General features: G+C 57.8%; 1 protein-coding gene across 1 annotated transcript in view; it reads left to right on the plus strand.

Moving 5' to 3' along the window:
- Positions 1-12,583: 12,583 nt before the first annotated feature.
- Positions 12,584-18,250, plus strand: part of PFKL (phosphofructokinase, liver type) — a 37,233-nt gene continuing 31,566 nt past the window's right edge. Inside the window, exon 1 of the mRNA XM_075004569.1 lies at positions 12,584-12,732. Within this exon, the coding sequence (XP_074860670.1) occupies positions 12,639-12,732 (94 nt within the window). The 5' untranslated portion in view covers positions 12,584-12,638. The remainder of the gene's footprint in view (positions 12,733-18,250) is intronic.

An 18,250-nucleotide genomic window follows, 5' to 3' on the forward strand; every position in this document is an offset into this window, starting at 1 on the left:
TAATGCTAGAGCCCCAAGGCCGGGTCAGGGCTGCCCTCCTCCGTGGCTGGGCAGACTGGCTTCGGGGAGGCAGAAACCAGCCTGGCAGAGTAACCTCGGCGTGGTATGGCACAAGTAGCACCACTGCAAGAGGCCTGTCTGTAGAGCGCCACCTTGCCAGCCCTTGGGACCTCACAGCGCAGCTTCTGCTATTTGCTGCCTTGTTTCAAGCCCCTGCTCCAGGAGTCATGGGATGATGGGCTGCCCTGAGCCGCCGTTCCCCAGTGTCCAGGACCTGACATTCAGGCATGTCCGGGCTTAGCAAGCGAGCTGTCTCCGCTGTGGGGGTGGGAGAAGGCTGAGCAGGTCGTACTACCTCTGCAAGGGGGTCTCACGCTGGCTGGGCACCAGGGGACACAGAGCCTGCATGCGAGGAGGGGCAAGGGTGAGGCTGGGGGGCAATCAGAGAGCTGGCAGAGCTCTGGGGAGGCAGGATGAGGGGTACAGGTGGCTCTGCTCGATGGTTCCCAGCCCGCTGGACGTTTGCCAGTCAGAGCCTGTCAGTGCGCAAGGCATGGCCGAGAAGGGAGCCAAACGGTGAGCGGCCGAGCAAAGGGGAAGCTGAGGCGCCCTTGCCACTAGGCCGGCTTGACTGTGGGGGAGGCCAGCTGAAAGCAGAGCCACTCCCAGCTCTCCAGTGCCTCTGGAGAATCCTTGGGCACAGCCATAGGCGCCCAGGCTGCCCGCGGGTGTGGGATCTGGGTGCTTTGCCCCCTCCCCCCTGCACGCACTCCAGCATGGGGCAGTGAATACAGCCGCCCCTGGGAAGGGCCGGTTCCCACAGGGAGTTGTGCTCTCGTGCTGCGTCTTTGACCCTCTTTGGCCTGGCTTCCCCAGGAGAGAACCGGTAAAATAACAACCCCCGGCCTCAAATAACGATGTTCTAGGCCTGCTTCTCTTGCCCCGCTGCTGGCAAGGCAAGTGGCAGCCCTGGCCTTTCATCCCGCATTACAAACAGGGACGTCTGCCACAGCACGCTGCCACCCCAGGTTGTGGCCAATGGGCCCTCTAACTTTTCCCATCCCGGGGTGGAATAAATTTTGTTGTGCACCAAAGCAGGTGCGGCTGTGCACCACCAATAGAAACACAGGCTGGCGGTTGTGGGCGCTCTGCCGATCAGCTGGGAGGCACTTGAATCCTGGGCGGATGCCCCAGCGTTCAGCTTACAGCAAACACTGGTTGAGACATGGCGCCTTGGCATAGACCCCTGCATGGGTATAAAATAGGTATCTGCATCCAGTCTGCAATCCAGAAAAATGCACCCCTCCCAGGACACAGATGCTTACGGCCAGGAAGTGGATATCCATGATTTGCTGGGCTCTGGTCACTGCTCAGGAAGCCCGTTTCTTCGTGCCGTATAGCCCGCCAAACCAGGCACCAGCCAAACTGCCCAGCCTCTGCAGACCCAGCTGGTGTTCAGAGTTGACACTAACCGAGCTTCGCCTGGCTTTGGCAGAACTCTGCTCCACTACAGCTGAAATTGCCGGGTTGGGGGGCACCCTACTGGGCAGCGACAACTCATTAACTCCCCGGGGACAGGCTGCACCCTGGACCTCAGGCATCCCGCCCATCTGCCCTGACTGCATATTTTGGTAAAAGGCTGGAAAATCTGCTGGTGGTGAGTGTGATGGAGTGGGGGATACCTGTGTGTGTGTGAGGGGCTCACAGAGGGTGGGGGGCTCCTGCTGAGGGTAACCCTGACAACCAGGTAACACCTTTGTGCTGCAGACAAAGGAGGAGGTGGAGCCTGAGGGGTTTGAATTGGAACTGGGAGTTGGAAGCAGTTAGTCTGCGCTGGGAGAGAGAGAGAGACAAAGGAGGGGGCCAGGCCCCAGCTCTGGGGGCCCCTCGGGGCCTCCTCTCCCCAACATGGATGGGACTGGCTGTCTCTGCCTGCTGTACTGACTCCTCTGTATGATGCTGTGTCCTGTCGGCTAATAAACCTGCTGTTTTCCTGCTGAGTGAGAGACTCTCCTGCCTGCGGACAGGGTGCAGAGCTTGGGGGACCCCAGAACCCCATCACACTGGTGTCAGAAGTGGGATGTTCTGCACCCCGAGGATGGAGCATCCAGCAGTAAGTGACCAGGGCCCCGGAAGAAGTGGGGCCTGCGAGACCCAGGTGTGCTGAAGGGCAGTGAGGTGCAGTTCCCCAAGGCAGAGGGGCCTGCGGCCGAACCCAAGCAACCGCGGTCGTGGTCCTCGAGAGGGGGTGTCACACCCGAGGAGGGGTTACTCCTGGGAATCTGTTGGAGTCGGTCCCAGAAGGTGGAGGGGCCGAGAGCCCAACCCCCAGGAACAAGTGACCCCTGAGGAGGCTGACGCTGAATGAGTCCTTCCCAAGACAGGGTGCTCATGGTCCCTGAGAGCGGGTGTCACACTGAAGAAGGGGTTCCTCTGAGAGTCTGTTGGAGTCGGTCCCAGAGGGCGGAGGGGCCTACGGCCTAACCCTGGGCAGCTTGTGACCCGCAAGGAGCCTGGCACACTGAAGGGATTCTTCCAGGAATCGTGGGGTGCAGAGGGCATCAGCCTGAGAGCCTGCAACCACGCTGAGCAACTCTGCTGTGAAGTGGCAGCACCTGGAAACCAAATCGAGATTAAAGAAGCTGGACAAGGCAGCGTGGATGTGCAGTGGCGGAGCTGAGGGCTGGGGAGAATCCTGCAGAGGTGAGCCCGGATCGGGGCAGGGAACCCTGGACTGCCTGGAGCTCTGAACCGAGTGGCCTGCCACAGCTCAAGGAGGGAAGGAGCGATTCCAACCCATCATCTACTAGTGGCCAAGACAGACCTGTGAAGAGTTTTCCAGGCCTGGGCCGAGGAAGGTGCCTGTGTGTCTGTGCAGGAAAGCAGCTGATCCACTGGGAATGGCAAGTTGTCTGTGAGAGAAGCTGCTCCACCTTCTGTGTGTGTGTGGAGACCAGCCAGGGGGCTGGGACAAAGGAGAGAGTGTCTCCCATTGTCTGTCTGTGTTGAACAGCAGCAGCAGCCTGGGGAGAGAGCAGAGCCTGCATTTGGAAAAGGTGCCAATTAGGAAACTAGCCCATTGTCTGAGGAAGATTCACCAGCCTAGGGTGGCTGGAGAAAGATCCACCAGAAAAGAGCATTCCAGGTGTGTCTCTGAATCCAGCCATGGGGGCTGGAGCAGAGGGAATGGCTCTGGGATGGGCAGTGGTATCCCTGCTAAGGACACTGGTCCTTGGTGCAAGAAAAGTGCTTCTGCTTCTGGGGAAGTGAATCCTTTGCCTGAGCCTGTGGGGGCTCGAGATGGAGCCAAGATCCCAGAGCTGGATCTGAGGGCAGCTGAAGCCCAGATGGGAAGTGGGCCCGCCTCTCTGTCTCTCTCAGGGGGAATGATGCTTTAACTTGGTCTGATCCAGTTAGTATCATCAGGGAATCCCAGAGACCAGACGATTCTGGTACTTGTTCTTTGCCTGATGCTGAGGTGTTACTGGGAGGGGGTGAGAGGACTCTGTCCTACCAGAGTCATCCTCTTGCCAGGACACAAGAACAGATGGGCAATGGAGTTATGCTGACTGATGAAGATAAAGGATCTGGTAGCAGAAGGGTGGAAAGCATTTGTACCTTCTTTTATTGGACTGTAACTGAATTCCAAACATGTGCTGGAGCATCTGTATGGGCTCTGCCTGCCTGATTTGAGAACGTGGCTGATGGACCAGAGACAGAAGCAGGGAGACCAACCAACCTGAGGAAACTAAAGGGACTTGCCCGGCTGCATCACATGAAAAAGGCCAATACCAAGCTCCTGAGTTGGAGCCTCCCCCAGCAGGATTACAATGTGGAGGTGGTGCACATCAAGGGGAGCACTGAGGGGGCAGCCGATGCCCAATCACGAGGGGAGGGCCTCAAACTTCCCCAGGTCACTGGCTGAGTGACCCCGCTCAGTTCGGTCTGGAAGGGGGGAGAGATGTGATGGAGTGGGGGATACCTGCGTGTGTGTGTGTGTGTGGCTCACAGAGGGTGGGGGGCTCCTGCTGAGGGTAACCCTGACAACCAGGTAACACCTTTGTACTGCAGACAAAGGAGGAGGTGGAGCCTGAGGGGTTTGAATTGGAACTGGGAGTTGGAAGCAGTTAGTCTGGGCTGAGGGAGAGAGAGACAAAGGAGGGGGCCAGGCCCCAGCTCTGGGGGCCCCTCGGGGCCTCCTCTCCCCAACATGGATGGGACTGGCTGTCTCTGCCTGCTGTACTGACTCCTCTGTATGATGCTGTGTCCTGTCGGCTAATAAACCTGCTGTTTTCCTGCTGAGTGAGAGACTCTCCTGCCTGCGGACAGGGTGCAGAGCTTGGGGGACCCCAGAACCCCATCACAGTGAGATAAGAGCGCGCGACTGACTGCGAGCGAGACAGGCTCCCTGATGCCAGAGGGGCAAAGAACTTCTGATGGAAACCCCACTGAAAAAGCCTGCTCAAGAGAGTTCAGAGCCCAGCAGAGCTTCAGAAAGATCCCCCGAAGCTGGGCAACAAAATGGTGAATCAATTTCAGTGCTGATAAATGTCAAGTAAGGCGCATTGGCCAAAGTAATCCCAACTCCACATCCAAATCGATGGGGACTAATTTAGCTAGGTATAATCACGAGAGAGAGAGAGAGAGAGCTTGGAGTCATTGTGCATAGTTTTCTGACCAGGTCCACTCAATGAGCTGTACCTGTCCAAAAGGCAAACAAAGCGTTAGGAATCCTTTAGAAAGAGACAGAGAGTAAGACCAAGAATATCTTATTGCCTGCACAGAAATCCAGGGTACGTCCCCAGCTGGAATATTGCATACAGTCGTCGCGCTTTAAAGAGTAACAATATAATTTATTAGGGGATGCGCTTTCGTGGGACAGATCACATCGCTGAAGAAGTGGTTCTGTCCAGCAAAAGCTCATCACCTACTAAGTCCTACTGTTACTCTGTAAAATGCTACAGGACTGTGACGATACAGACTAACACAGCTGCCTCTCTGCGCGTGCAGGTGTGGTCACCTCATCTCAAAAACAATACATTGGCATTGGACGCGGTTCAATGCAGAAAAAGGGCAACAAAAATGATTTGGGGTTGGGAACCGGGGCCATACGAAGAGGGGTTAAAAAGACTGGGACTTTGCAGCTTGGAAAAGAGGAAACTAAGCAGAGGTATGATAGAAGTCTATAAAATAATGACCACTGTGGAAAAAGGGAATAAGGAAAAGTTATTTACTTGGTCCCAGAACAAAAGAGCGAGGGGTCACCCGAAGACCAACGAAAGGACGCTTTACTTCCCGCCGGACATAGGAGGCCTGTGGAACTCCTGGCTGGAGGAGGTTGTGAAGCCCAGGACTTGAACGGGGCTCAGAAAAGAGACAGATACATTCATGGAAGTTAGGTCCATCAATGGGCAGGATTGGTGTCTCTGGCCTCTCTGGTGAATCCACGTTGACTGTTCCTGATCACCTTCCCCTCCTCCAAGTGTTTCAGAATGGGTTCCTTGAGGACCTGCTCCATGATTTTTCCTGGGACCGCGGTGAGGCTGACCAGTTTGCAGTCCCCCAAATCCTCCTTCTTTCTGAAAGATGGGCAGGTCGCCTGCCTTTTTCCAGTCCTCCAGGGCTTCCTCAAGCAGTCTAAGCTTTGCAGCTGGACAGATATCTGATTCACCGGGGTGTTCGCATGGTTCAAGATGTTGCACTCAGGAGGACGTGCTTCGTAGTCAGACTTCGGGAGCAGCTGCACCCCACGTTATAGAGCAAGAGCAAGGGTTTGCTGTGGAAGTGCATAGCTCACCCCGGGCCGAAAAGCGGCATTAATTAGTGGAGAGAGCTGAGCTGTCAGACAAGAGAGCTCATTGAAAGCAAACGAGCCATTGTGCAGCATCAAAGAGGAAAGACTTTGTCAAGCGCCTGCCTCTCTCACGAAGAGGAAATGGGCTCAGACACTTGTCCTGTCGGTCTGAACTGCGGGGGCGGGCAGGGGATAACTATGGCTGACCAGAAGAAACTTTATTCATGTGTTGCTTAAAATCTGAGGGGCAAAGGCTTCCAAACATAAGCAAGGGGCTCTGAGCTGTGTACCGCGAGCTAGGCCTAAAGAACATGTAAAGAGTGAATACCAAAGCAGCCGCTATCGTCTTCCAGAATCTGCAACCGTATCTCCTTTGCGTGCGGATTTTCACTGCTTCTACCTTGTAAAAACTCCTTTCTTTTTGTAGTTAGTGAATTAGTTAATTTATTACCGGACTGGCTACAAGGGTCTGGTAAGAGATCTAGGGTGCGATAGACCTGCTGGGGTAAGTGACTGGTCCTTTGGGACTGGGAGTTACCTGAATATTGTTCTGATTCTTGGAGCGAGGGACCCTCTATTGCAAGTTCGTCTAGGTGGCAAGATAGAGTGGCGTGCCCTGGGGGATTATCTGAGACTCCACGTTAAGGTTCTTAGGGTGCTTTAAGAGTTTATGCATGGTACTGGGTTGGTAAAGACCAAACCAGGCCAAACCAATCTGATAGCTTGCTTGGATAGCGTATCAAGTCTTGTGTCTCAGGCAGCAGTGGTGGATGTGGTGTACCTAGACTTTGAGACAGTCCCACATGATCTTCTTGTCAATAAACTAGGCAAATACAACTTAGATGGGGCCACGATAAGGTGGGTGCATAACTGGCTGGATAACCATGCTCAGGCAGTAGTTATTAATGGTTCACAGTCATGCTGGAAGGGCATTTAGATACTGGCCTAGAGAGTACACTTATCAAGTTTGCAGATGATACCAAGGTAAGAGGGGTTTGCAAGTGTTTTCGAGGACAGGGTCAAAATTCAAAATGATCTGGACAAACTGGAGAAATGGTCTGAGGTAAATAGGATGAAGTTCAATAAGGTCCAATGCAAAGTGCTCCACTTAGGAAGGAACAATCAGTTTCACACACACAGAATGAGAAGCAACTCCCAAGGATGGAGCACTGCAGAAGGGGATCTAGGGGTCACAGTAGACCACAAGCTAAATATAGTCACTGTTGGGAAAAAAACTACAAATATTCTGGGATGCCTTCACAGAAGTGCTGGGAGCAAGACATGAGAAGTCGCTCTTCCGCTCTACTCTGCGCTGGTTAGGCCTCAGTTGGAGTATTGTGTCCAGTTCTGGGCACCACGTTTCAAGAAAGATGGGGAGAAATTGGAGAAGGTCCCGAGAAGAGCAACAAGAATGATGAAAGGTCTAGAGAACGTGAGGTCGGAGGGAAGACTGAAAGAACTGGGCTTGTTTAGTTTGGAAAAGAAAAGACTGAGAAGGGACATGGTAGCGGTTTACAAGTATCTAAAAGAGCATTACAAGGAGGAGGAAGAAAAATTGTTCCTCTTGGCCTTTGAGGGTAGGAAAAGAAGCAATGGGCTTAAACTGCAGCAAGGGACTTTAGGAAAAATGTCCTCACTGCCAGGGTGGTCAAGCACTGGAATAATTGCCTGGGGAGGTGGTGGAATCTCCATCACTGGATGTTTAAGAGCAGGTTAAATGGACACCTCTCAGGGATGGTCTAGGACTCTAGACAGTGCTTGGTCCTGCCGTGAGGGCAAGGAGCTGGACTTGATGACCTCTCGAGGTCCCTTCCAGTTGTAGTGTTTTCTGGTTGTATGAACGCTGATTCTAGAAGACCCCACCAGTGTGGGGTTCTCATCCTGTTTCCTGACAGTCTGCCCCGCGGGTGGCACTCCAGATACGGAACGATGCTCAACAGCTGCCTTGAAACAGCTCATCCAACAAGTGCAAAGATGGAGCTGGGCATGGAAACTGGGCCCTCTGGAGGGCCTGTCAGTGGTGGGAGGAAAATATTCCCCCAACACAGATATTTAGCAGATGCAGGGCTGGTGACTAGGATGCTTTAAGCACCACCTTCAGCACCGCCAGGGAAATCTGCTAGTGCTTCTTTGCTGGATCAGCGAGAGAAATGCAGCCGTTTCAGCGCCTGCCTGGCCTCCTACTCTGTGCATGTCCCGAGCCCCACACTGAGCCCAGACCCGCCCACCCCAGCAGGCCTCCCCCTGCGCTCTCGCCCAGTAGCTCTTAAGCAGTTGGCATAAGGGGAAGAAGAGAGAGGCTCTTCGGCAGCCCTGGAGGGTGGCAGCAGAGTGGGGGGACAGCAGTAAATGGGGAACAGCAGGAGAAGCAGCCTACAGCCCAGGACAGTGGAGAAAGGGTGGTTGGGAACCCTTGGAAGCTCACTGGGACTGGGTGCTTCTGGGGGCCCCCACCTGCCCCCCCACCAGTGTCACAGCAGGTTCCAACCCCCTCACCCCAAGAAACTGATCCCCAGGAGTCTAGACATGGGCATGGAACGGATGGTCCTAGTTTGCTTTGGTGTGCGGCTGAGGTGCCAAAGAGCTCCTGCAAGATGGGCCAACCTCTGCAGGTTGGTGGGGCCAAGTGGCTGTCCTGGCCTTGCTCTTTGCAAACAGCGCTCATGGCAGACCCGGCCAAAGCCCCGTCACCTCCACTGCACGCAGGGCATGGCCCAGCCAAGGCAAGAGCTGAGCTGTCTTCTGAACTCTTGCAGCGCATTGATGGTCATAAACGCCGGTGAGAGGTGTGCACGGAGCTAGGACATTTAAGGAATAATGTGACTATATTGAGAATTATGCCCTGATGGTCTTTAGATTTAAAGGGGTCACCAGGCCCTGATACTACTCACTGGCAGCCTAGACTAGACGCTCAGTCGTGCAGAAGACACGGTCATTAGAAGACAAGTCATGCAGAAGACACGGCCACGGGTAGCTTGCAAGGCAATGCCAGGCTCAGCTGTCCGCTATTGCTCCAGCCCTGACCTGTCCTGTCTTGTCCCGGGTGGACTTGTAAGTTCAAACATTTTATACTGTTTTTTGATTTTGAATGCAGTTATGTAATGGAACCAAATCTACATTGTAAACTGCACTTTCATGATTGAGCGTGCTGCAGTATCTGTACAAGGTGAATTTCCATCAACTAATGAAAATCCTAACCAGCAACTATACACCGCACCACAGTCACTCTAACTCAGGGACCCATCCATGCAACAAACCTCATTGCCAGCTCTGCCCACATATCTACACCAGCAGCACCATTACAGGACTTAACCAGATCAGCTACACCATTGTGGGTTCATTCAGCTGCACATCTACCAATGTAATTTATGCCATCGTGTGTCAGCAATGCCCCTCTGCTATATACATCGGACAAACTGGACAGTCTCTACGTAAAAGAATAAACGCACACAAATCAGACGTCAGAAATGGCAATATACAAAAGCCCGTAGGAGAGCACTTCAATCTCCAGGGCCACACAGTAGCAGACTTAAAAGTAGCCATCCTACAGCAAAGAAATTTCAGGACCAGACTCCAAAGAGAAATTTCTGAGCTACAATTCATCTGCAAATTCGACGCCCTCAGCTCAGGCTTAAACAAAGACTGTGAATGGCTGGCTAAATACAGAAGCAGCTTCCCCTCCCTTGGTGTTCACGCCTCCAGATCAACTGCTGGTAGTAAGCCTCACCCTTGCTGACTGAGCTAACCTTGTTATCCCCACCCTTGCTCTGGCTTATTTATACCTGGCCCTGCAGATTTCCAAGACCAGCATCTGATGAAGTGAGTCAGTGCTCACGAAAGCTCATGCTCAAAACTTTTCTGTTAGTCTATACGGTGCCACAGGACCCTTCGCTGCTAATGCAGAAATGTGAACACCAAGCGAGGAGACCCCGTGTTTCTAGCTGGCCAGTCACTCCCAGTCTCTGTCTGATCCTTTATCGATGGTGTCAAATCGCTGAGTGTCCAGGGGGACTGAAGTGTTCTCCTACAGGATTTTGTGCTTTTCCGTTCCTGATGCCTGATTTGTGCCCATTTGTTCTTTTGTGGAGAGTCTGCCCAGTCTGGCCCACGTAAATGGCAGTGGGGCATTGCTGGCACACGGTAGCATGTATTACATGCGTAGATGCGCAGGCGAATGAGCCCCTGCTGGGGTGGTTGATGCGGTTAGGTCCTGTGATGGTGTCGCTGGAGTAGATACACAAGCAGAGCTGGCACTGAAGTCTGTTGCAGGGATTGGTTCCTGAGTTAGAGTTACTGTGCCGCGGTCTATGGTTGCCGGTGAGGATTTGTTTCAGGCCGGCGGGCTGCGTGTCAGCGAGGACAGGCCTGCCTCCCGACGTCTCAGAGTGCTGGATCATTGCCCAAGATGGGCTGGACATCACTGAGGATGCGCTGGAGAGGTTTCAGCTGGGGGCTGTATGTGATGGCCAGTGGTGTTCTCTTGTTTTCCTTGTTGGGCCTGGCTTGTAGCAGGTGGCTTCTGGGTACATGTCTGGCTCTGTCAATCTTTGGCAGGCCAGGGGTGCACGGGGGTGTATGGAGGTCAGTGACACACGGGGTGCATGGGGGGTCACTGACGGGCAGGGTGCACACGAGTGTATGGAGGTGAGTGACAGGAGGGGGTGTACGGGGGGTATGGAGGTCAGTGGCGAGGGGGGTGCACAGGGGGTTCATTGATGGGCAGGGTGCACAGGGGGGATATAGAGGTCAGTGGCGGGTGGTGCATGGGGGTGTATGGAGGTCAGTGGCAGGAGGGGGTGCACGGGGGGGTCAGTGGCGGGCAGTGTGCACGGGGGCGGTCAGTGGCGGGCAGTGTGCACGGGGGCGGTCAGTGGCAGGCGGGATGCATGGGGGGTCAGTGGCGGGCGGGGTGCATGGGGGGTCAGTGGCAGGCGGGGTACAGGGTTAAGTGGCGGGGGGGTGCACAGGGGATCAGTGGCTGGTGGGGTGCACGGGGGTCAGTGACAGGCGGGGTGCATGGGGGCGGTCAGTGGCTGGCAGGGTGCACGGGGATCAGTGGCTGGCGGGGAGCATGTGGGTCAGTGGCAGGCAGGGTGCACAGGGGTGCATGTAGGTCAGTGGCAGGGGGTGCATGGGGGATCAGTGGCAGGCGGGGTGCACGGGGGTCAGTGGTGGGGGGGTGCACAGGGGTGCATGTAGGTCAGTGGCAGGGGGGTGCATGGGGGGTCAGTGGCGGGCGGTGCACGGGGGGTCAGTGGCGGGCGGGGTGCACGGGGGGTCAGTGACAGGCAGGGTGCACGGGGGTCAGTGGCAGGCGGGGTGCACAGGGGGTCAGTGGCAGGGGGGTGCACGGGGGTGCATGTAGGTCAGTGGCTGGCGGGGTGCACGGGGGTGCATGTAGGTCAGTGACAGGCGGGGTGCAGGGGGGGTCAGTGGCAGACGGGGTGCACGGGGGGTAAGTGGCGGGCGGTGCACAGGGTTAAGTGGCGGGCGGTGCACAGGGGGTCAGTGGCAGGCGGGGTGCACGGGGGTGCATGTAGGTCAGTGACAGGCGGGGTGCAGGGGGGGTCAGTGGCAGACGGGGTGCACGGGGGGTAAGTGGCGGGCGGTGCACAGGGTTAAGTGGCGGGGGGGTGCACAGGGGATCAGTGGCTGGTGGGGTGCACGGGGGTCAGTGACAGGCGGGGTGCATGGGGGCGGTCAGTGGCTGGCAGGGTGCACGGGGATCAGTGGCTGGCGGGGAGCATGTGGGTCAGTGGCAGGCAGGGTGCACAGGGGTGCATGTAGGTCAGTGGCAGGGGGTGCATGGGGGATCAGTGGCAGGCGGGGTGCACGGGGGTCAGTGGTGGGGGGGTGCACAGGGGTGCATGGGGGGTCAGTGGCGGGCGGTGCACGGGGGGTCAGTGGCGGGCGGGGTGCACGGGGGGTCAGTGACAGGCAGGGTGCATGGGGGTCAGTGGCAGGCGGGGTGCACAGGGGGTAAGTGGCGGGCGGTGCACAGGGGGTCAGTGGCAGGCGGAGTGCAGGGGGGGTCAGTGACAGGCAGGTTGCACAGGGGGTCAGTGGCAGGCGGGGTGCACGGGGGTGCATGTAGGTCAGTGACAGGCGGGGTGCAGGGGGGGTCAGTGGCAGACGGGGTGCACGGGGGGTAAGTGGCGGGCGGTGCACAGGGGGTCAGTGGCAGGCGGGGTGCAGGGGGGGTCAGTGGCAGGCGGGGTGCACGGGGGTGTCAGTGGCTGGCGGGTGGTGCATGGGGGGTCAGTGACAGACGGGGTGCACAGGGGTGCATGTAGGTCAGTGGCGGGCGGTGCACGGGGGTCAGTGGCAGGCGGGGTGCATGGGGGTGTCAGTGGCTGGTGGGCGGTGCATGGGGGGTCAGTGACAGACGGGGTGCACAGGGGTGCATGTAGGTCAGTGGCGGGGGGTGCACGGGGGTCAGTGGCAGGCGGGGTGCACGGGGGATCAGTGGCGGGGGGTGCACAGGAGGTCAGAGGCAGGGGGGGTCAGTGACAGGCGGGGTGCACGGGGGTGTCAGTGGCGGGGGGGGTCCACGGGGGTGTCAGTGGCTGGCGGGCGGTGCACGGGGGGATCAGTGGCGGGGGGTGCACAGGAGGTCAGAGGCAGGGGGGGTCAGTGACAGTCGGGGTCCACGGGGGTTCAGTGGCTGGCGGGCGGTGCACGGGGGGTCAGTGGCAGGCGGGGTGCACGGGGGGGGGGGTCAGTGGCGGGCGGTGCCCGGGCCCGGCTGTCGCTGGGGCGGGGGGCGTGTCCCTGCGGCGTTCGCTCGCTCGGGGCGGCGCTGGGCTGCGCGGTGCTGGCGGCGGCTGCAGGCCCGGCCGGCGGGATGGCGGCGGCGGCGGCGCTCGAGCTGGAGAAGCTGCGGATGGCGGGGGCCGGCCTGGCCCTGGCGGTGCTCACCAGCGGGGGGGATGCGCAAGGTGAGCGCTGCGCGCGGCCGGGCCGGGCCGGGCCGGGCCGGGCCGGGCCGGGCCGGGGCAGAAACCCCCCCGCCCCCCGCGGCTGCGCCCCCCGCCCCGCTCCGCTCCGCTCCCCCCCCCCCAGCCCTGCCGGCCCCGCAGCTCCCCACGGGCGGGGGCGGGGGGCTCTCGGCTCGCACGTGCCCTCGCCGGAGTCACGTGCGCGCTGCCGTGGAACGGGCCGCCCGTCATGGCGCCGGATCCCCCCTCCCCCCGCAGCCCGCGCGGCACGTGGGGGGGGCCCGGCGCTCTCCCGGGGGGGGCTGCGCCCTCCACCCCCCTCGCCCTGCGGAGAGCGGCCCCTCCTCCACCCCCCCGGGGGGCTGCACCCCCCATCCTCCTCCCCCCGGGGAGAGCCGCCCCTCCTCCACCCCCCCGGGTCTGCAGCCCCCATCCTCCTCCTTCCCCCAGGGAGAGCTGCCCATCCTCCTCCACCCCCGCCGGGTCTGCACCCCCCATCCTCCACCCCCCCGGGTCTGCACCCCCCATCCTCCACCCCCCCGGGGAGAGCCGCCCCTCCTCCACCCCCCCTGTGGGGCTGCACCCCCCATCCTCCACCCCCCCCGGGGAGAGCCGCCCCTCCTCCACCCCCCCCGGGGGCTACACGCCCCATCCTCCACCCCCCCCGGGGAGAGCCGCCCCTCCTCCGCACCCCCGGGGAGAGCTGCCCCTCCTCCACCCCCCCATCCTCCTCCCCCCGGGGAAAGCTGCTCCTCCACCCCCTCCAGGGGGCTGCACCCCCCATTCTCCCCCTGGGGAGAGCTGCTCCTCTACCCCCCCCGGGGGTCTGCACCCCCCATCCTCCCGCAGGGGAGAGCTGCTCCTCCACCCCTCCAGGGGGCTGCACCCCCCCATCCTCTCCCAGGGGAGAGCTGCTCCTACCCACCCCCGGGGGGCTGCACCCCCCCAACTTCCCCCAGCAGGGAGCTTCCCCCCAGTCCCTTCCACCCCAGGGGCTGCACCCCTAACTTCCCCAAAGGGTTTCACCCAGCGCCCCCCCCCACCCACACTGCCCGGGTGACGCTGAGCCCAGGCGGGCATTACACGGCCGGCAGAGCTCACAGCAAGGCCAGCGCTGCCGGTCTGCCTGGGGCAGAGGAACCGAGTCCCCATGTTGCGCCTCTTGGCGGCCACTGCCCTCGGCAGCCATGCACATGGCCGTCCGTGGAGAAGAAGGGTTCCCCTTTCACGCGGGCGACAAGCAATCGGGGCCCCAGCATGCCCTGGCCGGGCCGGGCCAGACCCGCTCTGCTGGTCTGAGGTCACACTGGTAGATTGGGGGACGGGGCAGAGGATAGCCAGCATCTGGGGTAGCCAGAGGTAGCCAGCATCTGGGGTAGCCAGAGGTAGCCAGCATCTGGGGCTGGCGCGACACCTTTCCTGTGTCTGCCAGGTGTGTTGAGATGTCACCGCTTCCACTTGGGCAGCATGTGGCGCAGCAGGGCCCTCTTGGTTAGTCCTCTGGCTCCTGGAATAACCATGTGAGTGAAAATAAGATCAAAGAAATGGGAACAGGGCATCTAAATTCAATACCCACGAGAGTCTGTTGTAGAGATCTGAGCACAGGGGGTTCTTTTTACTAAGGCACAAGTGCTTTTGATTCAAGAAGAGCAGCAAGGGCGGTGTGGAACCTGCAGCCTGCTGCAGGTTGGACCTCTCGAATCCGGCACCCTCGGGACCTGACCGGTGCTGAACCAGAGAATTTGCTGGCCCGTAGGAGGTCAATGTGGCCTAGCACATTACCAACAAACCCCCTGCTTGCCGGGCTCCTAGAAGACACATGGGGGTAAATGACAGCTAGTGAACAGCACAGAACACGGAGAGCCAGGGCTGGTGGCTGGGGACAAGCTTTATGGGACCACAGGAAACATGGTCACCCCCATGATAAGTGGACATCCAGCTAAATAAAATCATGCTGGGCCATGGATGTTGCCAGACGAGAGTGCGCTGGATTAGAGAGGTTCTACCTGTACTGTCTCTCCTAACCTCTGCAGTCCAACCCCAGCCTTCCAAAACAAAGGCTGAGCTAGGGTGTCTGCTTCCACCACCCCCATGCGCTGACAAAGCAGCAGCTGCTGTACACAAGCCGTTTCAAAAGCAGAAGGAATATTATGGGGCTAATTCCAGCTTCACAAGCTCAGCTGTGTAAGCGCTAGTGGGACGAGTTTTTATTCTGGCCTCGGTCGTGATGTATATTTTCATTCTTGCGCTCCGAAGGGCGGAACCAGCTGTGCCCAGGCAGTCCAGAAATGTCACCTTGGGACAGAGAGCAGTTCTGGAAAACTTGAGCCTGGGAGGTGAAAGTTTTGGGTGACTCTCTGCCCTTGAAAACAAGGAGTTACTATGCAAATGTTTTCGTACTTTTTCCGCTTCTTTTCAGTTAACTCCCGCTTGCGGAGTCCTTTGTCATTTCTTACTGAGTAATCTGCCTAATTTAGATGGTAAAACCTTACGGCACAGCCTTTGTCTCTTCACTTGTCTCAAACGCCGCCCACACCAGCGGTGTATGTAAACCATCATAATTGCTTCTGGTTCCATGCCCTACGAGTAACACCCAAACAATTCCTCTTGCCTTATCGCTGACGTCCTTCAAATGCCTGTAGTTACCACATTCCCCAGCAGCAATCATTTGGCAAAACTCTGTGCACTTAGCTCGCCCAGTCTGGCCTTCATTCCTCATTTTTTTTCCTTGCCTCAGTTTCGGAAGCCTACTGTGGCAGTGCCATTTCTCTGCATGCCGTGTGAGTGTGCTCTGCCACGGGCCAGAGCTTCAAACTGAGCAGATTGGCTCAGATGCCTTGATTTCGGTGGGGTTACGCTGATTTACAGGAGCTGAGGATCTGATGCAGCATATAGTGATAACCCACCCTTTGCTGTTATTGATTCAGGGAAGCATGCACACCCCTGCTTAAATTTAGACCATTGAGCCCATGCCAAAGCACTTCCCTCTTGCCCAGTGCGTTTCTCTTGCAGATCCCCATGGCTGGGATTACAGCATTTTTCCTCTCCGCAGGTTCATTCTCAGCCATAGGATAGACTCATAGGTGGGGTGTGGATTAGGTTGTTTTATATGCTGCAGTCCAAGGATTAGCTAAAGCCAACAGGCGATTCTGCAGAGCACTGGAATTCTGGGAGTGACCAGGCCTGAAGAAGAACGAACGTTCCAAGTTGCCTCCGGCCTGCAGACGAGGGCTTGCACAATCTTTCCTTGCAGCTTCTCTCCAGCTTCGCTGATGTTTATCTGGCAGGGCAAAGAGCGTGTTAGTGGTGACAGGTACTGCTCTGATTTCAGAAGGAGGCTGGAGCGTGTCTTACGGTTAGGCTGATTTAAGGATGAGCTGGTGTGATCGTATGTTTAAAGGCTCCTATCGTTTTTTGGTAAACTTCCTTAGAAGCAGTAAGTACGGTACATAGCTGGAGTTGTGCACAGTGGATCCAGCCCTGCAAACACAGTGCAGCTGAGTAACTCAACTCACAAATAGCCCGTGGGAAGTTAATAGCTGCCAGTGAAGTGACTCGTGTGTAAGCGTTTGTGAGACCTAGCCCGGGATAGCAAGGGTCCGCAGACCCTGGGAGCTGTGTCTAAGGTTTCCAAAGGGGGCTGCACCTCCATGTGAAGTTTTTGTGGAGGTCTGGAAGTGGAAGGAAGGCTGGAAACCGCTGCTCTAGGCACCATCCAGAGAAACACGCTGCTGGCGGTGGGCGCCCTGCGAATCCCTCCTGGATGGTCACCCCCGCGCTCAGCGCATCGGGACCACTGGCGAGGAGGGTGGTGTCCAATAGAAATTCAAAGATCGCCGCACATGTGGTTGTCGTCTTCCTGTATTCACCACCTTAGTGTCCCTGCCCCTCCCCCAGACACCCCCCGGCCCAGGGGCCAGCAGCCTTTCTGAGGCAGGGTGCCGAAACTGGACTTTTCGAGATGAGTGCCAGTGATACTTTTAAAAGTCTCTTCCTAGTTACATAAAGCTGGGTAGAGCCATCCCCAGCGAGCCCTGGGCCTTGGGCAGCTTGGAAGCATGGGCCCCCCACACCCTACAGGCCCTGACCTTTGCACCCTCCAAACCTCTGCCTAGACCTCCCCACCCCTCTGCCCTGCATCCCCCATTGTCAGCAGGGTCTCCGGCCCTGGCCCAGTGCTCCAGAAGGGCCCCATGACAGGGACTCGGTCTCTGGCCCCATGCGCTGGGGTGCCCCCACAGCAGGGGCTCAGGCTCATGCCGCACAGCAGGGGCTCAGGATCGGGCTACACCAGGGATCCTGTGGCGGGGCTCTGGCCCTGGTGCCATGCTCTACGAGCCCCATTCCACCACGCAGGCTCAAACTGGCCGCTTGTGGCGAGCGTGTTGTACACCGTGGGGCGAGGAGTTGTGATTGCTTCTCCCCATGGGTTGAGCACCGCGCTTACACTGTTCACCCTTCTCCCCCACCCCCACCCAGTCCATTACTCTGGGCTCTCAGTCACTTAGATTGTCAGCTCCTGCGGGGCTGGGTACTGCCCCGTTAATGTTCATGTGACATCCCTGCCGTCTCTGATAGCCTGAGCTGCTGGTGTCCTAGTTTCGCTGCCAGAGTCAATAGCAGCGCAAAGTACAGCTAACTAAGGCGTGAACAAACTGTTCCACTTCTAACCTGTTTTTTCCATCCGCCCTTGCTGAGGGCAGCTGGCATGGCACTCCATGTGCCTGACGAGCCCCGGGAGAGCTGCAGCTTCCACCTCTGTTTGCTGGACTTCCTTCTCCTCTCAAACCACCCTCTCTGCTTTTGTTTCCCTTGGAATCGCGGGGGCGAGCTTGTAACTTTGAGCTGGGCTTTTTGCACGTCCCCCCCAAAGCAAACAAAGATCCCCCGGAGAAACCCACTTGTTCAGTTTCCTGCAGTGAACAGGAACCTCCAGGGCAAATGGCATGGGGGTTCTGCAGAATTTGAGCTGCCTCTTTAATAAACCAGTGAATCCAGCCCGACTGCACAGGGAGATGAAAGAGCCAGGAGCACAAACTGTCTCCCCTCCTTCAGTCTGCAGGGACACCCAAAGAACGGTGCAGACTTAGAAGGGGAAAGAAACTAAAAGCAAGAAGGTCACAGCAAAGTGCAGTTAAACAGAGGAAGAAGAAAGGTGGAGACAAGTCACTTTTAAATACCGCAGCCCTCTTTCTGAAAATGACAAGGGGCACAGCTGCACTCGTGTAGCTTGCCAGGGTTTGCGGGACGCAAATCTATTGAATCAGATTCACCTCTGGCGGCGACGGTGGAGGCAGCCCGGTATGGGCGCAAATGAAGGGCCGCCTTGTTTGGCAGTGCTGTCTGCTGAGCCAGAGTTAACGCATCCTGAAACTTCACAGGAGGCATCAATGCATGGAGGTTTGTCCCAGACAGTGTTTGCTTAACTGCCAGCCACCCTATCCCCATTTGCATGCAGGCGGTCAAACAACTGAGAATTGGTACGTTGCCTTCCAAGGGGCCGAAATAAACTCGGACG

This window comes from Carettochelys insculpta, chromosome 10 (assembly GCF_033958435.1).
Source record: "Carettochelys insculpta isolate YL-2023 chromosome 10, ASM3395843v1, whole genome shotgun sequence".
Classification (NCBI taxonomy): Eukaryota; Metazoa; Chordata; order Testudines; family Carettochelyidae; genus Carettochelys; species Carettochelys insculpta.